This window comes from Leucopleurus acutus (assembly GCF_964270905.1).
Source record: "Leucopleurus acutus genome assembly, chromosome: 1".
Classification (NCBI taxonomy): domain Eukaryota; kingdom Metazoa; phylum Chordata; class Mammalia; order Artiodactyla; family Delphinidae; genus Leucopleurus; species Leucopleurus acutus.
Window position 1 is genome coordinate 83,757,906 of NC_139142.1, and position 8,761 is coordinate 83,766,666.

The window sequence follows — 8,761 nt, forward strand, 5'->3', positions numbered from 1 at the left end:
CATTGCTGCCCCACCAGCTCACTTGGGGTTGTCTTCCCAGTGGATTTTCTCTGACCCACATACCCTCTCTTGCGTGATCCTCTTTGCAACCACTTTATGACCTCAGGTTAACCAGGCCTCCAGAAACCCCATAGTGGTCTATGAAAAGCAAAGGACTTGGACTAGATGGCGAGATCCTTTCTATCCCAAAACTATGGTTACAGGTTACAGGCTCTAGGATCCCCTGAATGCACAGCTCGGGGAGGCTGTCAGAGCCAAGCTGTTGAGGCCCAGAGAGGGGCAGTGACTTGCCCACAGTCACACAGCCAGTGGCTGGGGACAGAGTGGATTGGGAGGCCAGAGCCCCAAACTTTTTGCTCTGACATCTCATCTTCTCCAAACAACCAGACTCTTGGGTTCAGTTTCTGCCCTTTCTCTGGAAGTGGGACAAAGGAGCCAGGAGCCAGGCCAAGAAGCTGTCAGGGCTGTTCCCAAACCTCAGGAGGCTGGGATCCCGAGGTCCACACCCAGGTAAACACAGGTCAGCGCTGATACCTCTCACTTGGCTCTTGATAGTTTCCTCCAAATCAGTTCCCCACTATTATCTTGCTTATCCTTGCAGGCCCCCTGGGAGCCAGGGAGGGGCAGAGAGTACTAGCCCCACTTCAGAACCGGGAGAAACTCAGACAAGGAAGAAGGCAGTAATTTGCCCAAAGTCGCCCTGCGAGTCAGGGATAGGACTAGAATAGGAGAACCTGTGGGAGGGATGGTCCAGTGGTTAAGACTTCGTGCTCCCAATGCAGGGGGCCTGGGTCCCATCCCTGGTCAGAGGACTAGATCCCGCATGCCAAAACTAAGACCCTGCGTGCCGCAGCTAAAAGATCCTGCATCTGGCAACAAAGATCCCATGTGCTGCAACTAAGACCCGGGGCAGCCCAATAAATAAATAAATATTTTTTTAAAAAAGGAGAACCCATGGGAGGTGGGGTGGTCAGCAGAGCACACGGCCTGTTGGGCAGGGGTGGAATGGTGCCATAGGGAGAAAAATGCACACAGCCTCAGGAATCGAGGGTCCCCTGTCTCACCAGGACAGTGATCTCACCATCCCAGGAGGGAGACCTCTGAGGACAGGCTCTGCTCGCTCCCCGACTGGTGCGGGGTCCTGGGGGTGGGGAATGGAAGATGGGCAGAGGCAGCGGAACATGGTCACAGAGAATACAGATCTGAGGGGGAAACTGATCTTGGGTCAGGCTACTTGCTTTTCTGCCAGATTCAAGGGGCCTCAGGGAATCCCTATGCAGCACGGCGCCCAAGGCTCCCCTGCTGCCCCTCACTGCCAAGGGGCCAGGGAGTCATCTGGACACCTGGGGACAGAAGCAGATTGGTGCAGGCAGGGGTCAAGGAAGCCACAGAGCTGGCCAGTCAAGGAGGCCAGTGACCGGCTCTGCCTTCCAGAGGGGTTATGTGTGGGGTGACCATAAACCCAGGTTATTAATAGAGTTCGCATACAATCTTAAAACCATCCTGAGTCTGACAATGAATTCCATTGTCATCCCAATTAGGGAACAAATCTGTTCAGTGGAGGAAGGCTTGAGAATATTCCACTAGGAGGGCAGGCCTGGTTCAATGCTAACATCTCTCCTCACTTCCAGCCCTGTCTCCCTCTGCCCTGCTCCCAAGCCTAGGAAAACCTAATCTGTCCCGTAAACTATGGCTCCCAGCCCTGCCCTCTGAGAGATCCATTTCTAGGGGGCAGAACCCCCCAGGTGACACAGCAGAAAGAAGCCTGGACCCAGGGTCAGGACCCAGGTGCAAGCCCCGTCTGCTTCACCTTGGTCGTGTGGCTCTGTGCTTCAGTCTCCTCATCTGAAAATTGGAGCTAATAAGAGCTGTCTGGCCCATCTTGAAGTTCCGTTGTAAGAATGGAAGGCGATAATGGAGGAGACCAGGCTGCCTAAGCATTGCCACGTACAGGGACAGAAAGCGGTGGTTTCCTGGGACAGCCAGCACTGCCCAGGCCTGGGAAGTCACTCCCTACTGTTGCCATAGCGTGACTAATGTGGCTTCTCGGCCGGCTGAGTTCTGCTCCCCAGAGGATTTGGCCCAGGCCCAAGGAGGGCGCTGACAGTGCAGCCCTGCTGGGAGCTGGGTTTCCCGGCAGTCAGGCACAGTGGGCAGGTCTGACCTGTGAGAGCCTGGTTCCTGCCTGGGGCCTGGGCTGGTTACAAAAGGGGCCGGTGCTCCTGACGCAGATTACTCTCGGTCTCACTCACTCTCCCAGGCTGGTTCCCAGGAAAATGAAGAGCTCAGAGGGTGTGTCACCTCTGCCCTGGGCACCACTCTGCTCCCAGGGGGAAAGCAAGCCAGGCCCAGCTCCCTCAGGTGTGCACACACTTACACACCGGCCTAGCACGCATGCCCAGAACAAAGATGCACGTGGAGAGAGACCCCTCACACAGACCCACACAGAACTGAATCTGGGCACACACAGACACATAGACATACAGCCCCCAAGAAACGAGGTCCAACCCAGATGTGCACCCACAGGCACAGAGACCAACTCACACACCCGGACACACACATAGTGTTGTGTATAATACACACTCCTAAGGGCAGACATTGTGTGGCTACACAGACATACACGTTCAGAGCTATACACATCTCACCTAGACACCCACATTTACAGACATGGATACACAGACTTGCACATATATGGAATGATCCAGAGGTTTGCACAAAGGTAAAACCCACTTGAAATACACAAGAGCAAAAACAGGGACACAGAGGAATGTACATGAAAACCAATATGTCATATATACACACCTTGTCATCAGTTAGTATTTATTGACCACCCACAATCTGCTAGTCATGCACCAACAGAAAGAGCCCCCCACGAGTCACACAGACACAGAAACTCAAGTTCCCTCATAAGTGCCACTTGGGATTATATGGGGGCCCTGTCTCCAGGCCAAAGATGAAGTACATTTTTTTCTGTAGATGGTCACCAACTCATGGTGGAAAAAATAATCAACTGTGGATATAGTCTCATTTATAAAAGAAAAAAACTATTTAAAGGAAAACAACCTAAATGCCCCCAATTGGGGATCTAATTGAAGAAATTATGGTCAGGGTGAAATAGGAAACAAACATACATATATGGTTATAGATTCTGGTCAGAGTTAATAATGACATGAAAAAACGGTTAAAGTTTAAAAAAAAAAAACCCAAATACAAAATTGTATATACAGCATAATCACAAGAAATATTTCAAAAATATGCATAGAAGAGAAGACTGAAAGGAAGTACATCAAAATATTATTACTGGGCTTCCCTGGTGGCGCAGTGGTTAATAATCCACCTGCTAATGCAGGGGACACGGGTTCAAGCCCTGGTCCAGGAAGATCCCACATGCTGCGGAGCAACTAAGCCCGTGCACCACAACTACTGGGACTGCGCTCTAGAGCCCGTGCTCCGCAAAAAAAGAAGCCACCACAATGAGAAGCCCGCGCACTGCAACGAAGAGTAGCTTGCGCCCGCGTGCAGCAACGAAGACCCAATGCAGCCAAAAATAAGTAAATAAAATTTAAAAAAAGACTATTAGTACATTTTCAATCTTCTAGTTCTTCAGATTTTCCAATTTTTCTATAAGCATTTATTATGGAAAAAGAAAACAGACATTTTAAAAAATCAGCTAAGAGTTGGTTACAGAGATATTAAAAATAATTTACATTAATAAGCACTAATGTAAGACTGAATATGTAAGAAACATACACTTATCCATTTAATATAATCAATGTTCCTTTAAATTTAGATTCAAGAGCAGAGAAAGCAGGGCAAAAGAGGCAAATGAAAGAGAGATAAAGAGGTAAAAACAGTCCCAGAAAAGTAGAGAGAGGACGCATTATAAAGAGAAACAGAAGCGGAATGAGACAATGGTTTTGGAACCAGAGGTAAATCCCTTTTGCTCTGCACGGGCTTGGGCCCCCGTGCCTCAGAGGGCCTTTCCAGCAAGCCATTGCTCTTTAGGGCTGTCTTCAGGCCTCAGTGACACAAACCTGGAGATGAACTTTATCCTCAGGATCCCCTACAGGGCACACTGCTTGGCTTTTTTATCTTAGGCACTTAATGGCCAGCAGCAAACATTGCCTGAGCTCAAGACCCTGTGGGAACACGTGGGCATGAGTAGGACTTTTTCTCTGTCTGTTTAGCTGGAGAGATGTAGCCTGAGCAAGTGACCAAATTCGGTGTCCCTTCAATGTGCCAAGAGAGCAGTGCGGACAGTAATACAGGTCCTGGAGAAGGGGAGTATTGATTGGAAGATGGTTAAAGGAGAAACAGCGCATCTGGGGGATTGCGGGGGTGGGGGGAGGGGGGGCACTTTCTAGAGGACTTGGCAAAAGCAAAGACTTGGAGTCAGAAGTAAAAAATTATTGGGGATCAGGGAGTGGGGATCACTGGGACAAGCTGGCCTTGTCCGGGTTGGTGTCAGATTTGAGGTCCTGAGTGCTTAAATGAGAAGCTGGGAGTTCACTGCAGGCAATGAGAGGTACTAACAGTCTTGAGTCAGGGAGGTGCCAGAGGATAAGGAAGCAGCGCTAGGGGGACTGGAGTGGGAAGTGGCAGTGGCAGAGATGTAGGAGCGAGGCTGATAAGGCTCAGTGACCCAGCAGGAGAGGAGACATAATGACATGGATGTGCTGGTACCATTAGAGAATTAGGGAAGTAGTTGGAGGTGGGGCGGCCCAAAGATCATCTAATGAGGCTTCCTCCCCTGACCCATGGCACCTCTAAGTCCCCTTGGAGCAGTTTGAAAACCTCTAATCCAGAGCCTTGAGTGTTTCATTTTGCAAATGAGGAAACTGAGGCACAGAGAAGGAAAAAAAAATTGCCTAAGGTCATGGTTGATGCTAGAGCCTGAACTTGAACCAGGAAGGGAGTGTCAGGCTGGGTTGAGGTAACGGCAGGCCACGGAGCAGGGGTGTGAGACCCCCATCAAGACCTGTCTGCAATGGTGCAGCTCAGCACCTCCACCTGAGGGGGCAAGGAGACAAAAGGAGACAGGTGGCTGGAGTTCTGGGGGGTGGGCCCAGGTGGGACAGAAGTTGGACAGTCTTGGGTAAAACTAAACTTGGGGATTATTTGAGGTTTCACTTGGCTAGGGTTTCTGTCCCTCAGCCATATGCTGTTTCTCACATACACAACTTCCTGCAGAGGGAGCTGCGCAGGGACAGAGTGCTCACCTGGCCCATTAGTTGCCTAGCAGGTGTTCCAGGTGTCCCAGGAAATACCTCTCCAGACGAATAACACTTACCCATGTACCTACTCTGGAGTTTGCAAAGTGCTCATGTAGCCACTTAGTAATAATATCTCACTTGCGATATTACCGTTTTTCTCTGAGCCTCTTTCCTGATGGGTAAAATAAAGTGGTGCCCCGCCCCCCACAAATGTGCCCATTAAAGTTCCTTCCAGCTCCAGTTCCAGGGAATGTTCTCTGGATCCTTGCTCCTCTCCAAGTCCTCAACCAATGAATGCTCACTCTCAAAGGATTTCTGGGACCAATCTTCTATTTAAGTTGTTGACAACTGGCATCCTGACCTTCACTGGGTCCTTATGTGGACTTGGAGTGCTAAGGCTGAAGACTGGGTCCAACCAACTCAAGTCCAAGAAGTTTGGCCAGTGGTTGAGGTTTAAGCTGTATATGGGGGTCCTTTCATGCTCAGGGTCTGAACCAGAGGGCCACTCCAACCTGAGACCCTGGGCCCTGTGGACTGTTGGAAGGATCAGAGCAGGAAGGTTAGAAGGCTCAGGATTGCCCCAGAGCCCAGCGCTGAACACTGTGCTCTAGAAGGGAGGAGGAGAGGGGAGGGGCACCACCCGCCTGGTGAGGTCATGGGAAAGCAGCTCTGGCGCTGCACCTGGGGAAACCCGTTTCCAGGCTGCTTCCCACGCTAGCTTTCCTGGGAACCAGCTAAGCCCCAAGCGGGGAGCCCCCAACCCACCCCCCCCAGTCCAGTTCCCATCACACTGTCCCATCTAGTCCAGCCCGCACCTTTCGATCTAGCCTCATTCCTTTGGTACTCAACCTGCCTCCATCCAAACTGTTGGGCCTTGAGGGACCAGTGTGCTGACTCCTGCAGGAAATGACACAGACAGCACCTTCAGAAACTTAAGGCTTTATTTGCAGACTCTGCACTGCCTTATCTTCTAGGTTGTGACCTTGGAGAAAGCCTCTTCTTTCTTCAGGCTCCAATTTGCAGCTCCTCCCCCTCCTCTTGCTGGGCCTTGTCTCTCACTTCCTGCCCCACTCCTGGCCTAGCCAGTTTGGGCAGTGCCTAGGGAGCACTGAGACCCAGCTCTTCCCAGGGACCAGCCCTACCCTCCCTGGCCTTGGGGGTTGAGGACAGCCCAGGTGGCAGCCTTGCTCCTCAGCTGCCCCACTTCTCTGCTCTCCTTCTTTCTCTTCTTCCTTCCAAGCCTAGCCCTCTCGTCTGCCTCCTCCTCCCCAGCCTGCCTCCAGTCCCAAGGCTCCAAGCCTTTACTTTCGGACCCCTCTCAATCTCTCACTGACCTCCGTCTTACCCAATCCATCCTAAACTTCTCTCCAGTTCAGGGCCGGATGCCTTCCAGCCCTCCTAGATGCCCAGCTGTTCCCCAGGCTCTTCCTCATCCCTGTGCCAAGGAGCAGGTGGGGACCACCAGGAGTGGTCTTAATTCAGCCAGATTGACCTGAGGGCCCATGAGAAGAGACTGGGTATTGGATCCCAAACTGCTTGGAGGGAGTTGACACTGTTAGGATCATCCCATGAAAATCAAAGTACTGGGATTTCTCTGTACTTGAGAAATCCAAGTCAGAGAAATCCACAGAAATCCAAGTCAGAGCCTTCCCTCCTCCAGGCCCTAGGCTCACCCTGGCACATAAGAGTGGGCAGTTGGAGGCTGTGTTGCCACAGTGTTCAGATGGGAACTGAGTCCCACGGGGGTGACGTGGCCCTGCCAGCAGGTCCCTCAAAGGCTCCGTGCTCCAGGTTCTAGAAGTCTGTGGCCATTGGCCTACTGATCATTTTGCTGCCACAGCTCTTCAAACAAAGCAGAAGAACTTCTTCCAGCGGCAGCGGGAGAGGGTGCGCACACCTTTGGCGTTCAGTTTCTTCTCCAGCCGGGCTTTGTGCTCAATGGCACTGAGAATGGCCAAGTCAAACACCTCCTTCAAGTTCTTCTGCGTCAAGGCAGAGCATTCCAGGTAGCAGCAGGCCCGGATCTTCTCGGCCAGACCCTGAGCCTGGGGTTGAGGCACGGGGCCTTTCCGGCCTCCCTGGTCCAGCTGAATCAGTACATTGACATCGTCCCTCAGGTCGGCCTGCGTGCCCACCAGCAGCACGGGCGCCTGGGGGTTGTGAGTGCGGATCTCTGGCAGCCATTTCTCTGTGATGTTTTGGAAGGAGCTGGGCTGCACCACGCTGAAGCAGACCAGGAAGACATCCGTATCCGGGTAGCAGAGGGAGCGAAGGCGATCAAAGTCTTCCTGGGATGGAAAGGCCAGGCCATTAGTAGGCTTATTCCCTGCCCCTGGACGCGGGAATCCGCTTGTCACCTGAGGTTGGAGACTGAGCCTCGTAACTAAGGGCCCAAGGCCTTCTCCATTCCTGATGGATCTGGGGTCCTCCCAGCCTCCAGCCCACCTCACCCCAGACCAGCAGAGGCCGCTCCCGACTCCTCTCACCTGTCCCGCTGTGTCCCAGAGCTCAATGCGCACCGGGGCTCCGTCAACCAGGACTTGCACTGCAGAGGAGGAGCAGGGGAAAGTCTGAGTTACAGCGTCCAGGATCCCACCAGGCCTCACCAGCGCCACCTCGGGGCCTGCTCCCGTCAGCCTCCCCGGCGGTTTCAGTGCAGTCGGCGCCTCAGCGCCAGCCCCAGCCCCGGGTGCACAACCCCACCCCCGGCCACGCGGCCGCCGGGGCCGTTGAAATTACCGGAGAAGGTGTCCAGCGCTGTGGGCCGGTAGCGCGCGGGGTACCCATTGCAGGTATAGCTGACGATGAGGCTGCTCTTGCCCACGGCGCCGTCGCCCACAAGCACGCACTTGATGCCCAGCTCTGGGGACGCGCTGCCCCGCCGCGACGGAGGGGTCGGGGCCCGGAGCGGGGACGACTCGGTCTCGCTTAGCTCCCGCGGGGGCATGGCCCGCTCCCGGGACAGCCGGGTACCAGGCTCCGCTGTGCTCGGTGAAGCAAGGTGCGTAGGTTGCCTCTGACTGAATCTGCCGAGACCCGGCTCACACGCCAGCAGCTAACCGTGGGTATATGTGGGGGCCCCGCCTACCTCATCTGCATATCCCATGCGTGCCTCGGGCCCCGCCCACCCCCCAGGCCTCCTCTAGGACCTCCCACTGCAGCGTACCGCAAGAGGTCAGGCAATCTCACACCCCGAGAAAGAGAGGCAGGCCAAAAAATGACGCTCGGAGAATCACACAGGTACGAGGACAAAGACTCGCCCAAATGAGGCAGATCTAGGTATCTTGGCAGAGAAAGATATCCAGGATTTATTGTTAGGAGGAAGAAGCAAATTGCAGAACACATAATGCAGCATGTTCAAATTAAACCTTTGTTCAAATTAAAACAAGAAACTAGACATGTTTGTACGAGTATAAAAAAGTCTGGGTAATAAGTTTATTAATTAATGAATTATTTTTTTAAAATATAGAGATCATGAAGAGGCCGAAGATAAACTCAGGCGTGAACTCAGCAGGCAGGAATGTAACGACCCCCTTCCACCGAAGAGC

The 8,761-nt window shown here is 52.9% G+C and overlaps 1 protein-coding gene across 1 annotated transcript; it reads right to left on the bottom strand.

Annotated features, from left to right (window-relative positions):
- Positions 1 to 6,794: 6,794 nt before the first annotated feature.
- On the bottom strand, positions 6,795 to 8,237 carry RHOV (ras homolog family member V). The gene is made up of 3 exons (XM_082860407.1): positions 7,953 to 8,237; positions 7,700 to 7,758; positions 6,795 to 7,501 (listed from the first exon to the last, which is right to left on the bottom strand). Exons 1-3 carry the CDS (start codon positions 8,158 to 8,160, stop codon positions 7,058 to 7,060), a joined length of 711 nt encoding a protein of 236 aa, XP_082716533.1. The 5' UTR covers positions 8,161 to 8,237; the 3' UTR covers positions 6,795 to 7,057.
- Positions 8,238 to 8,761: the final 524 nt, after the last annotated feature.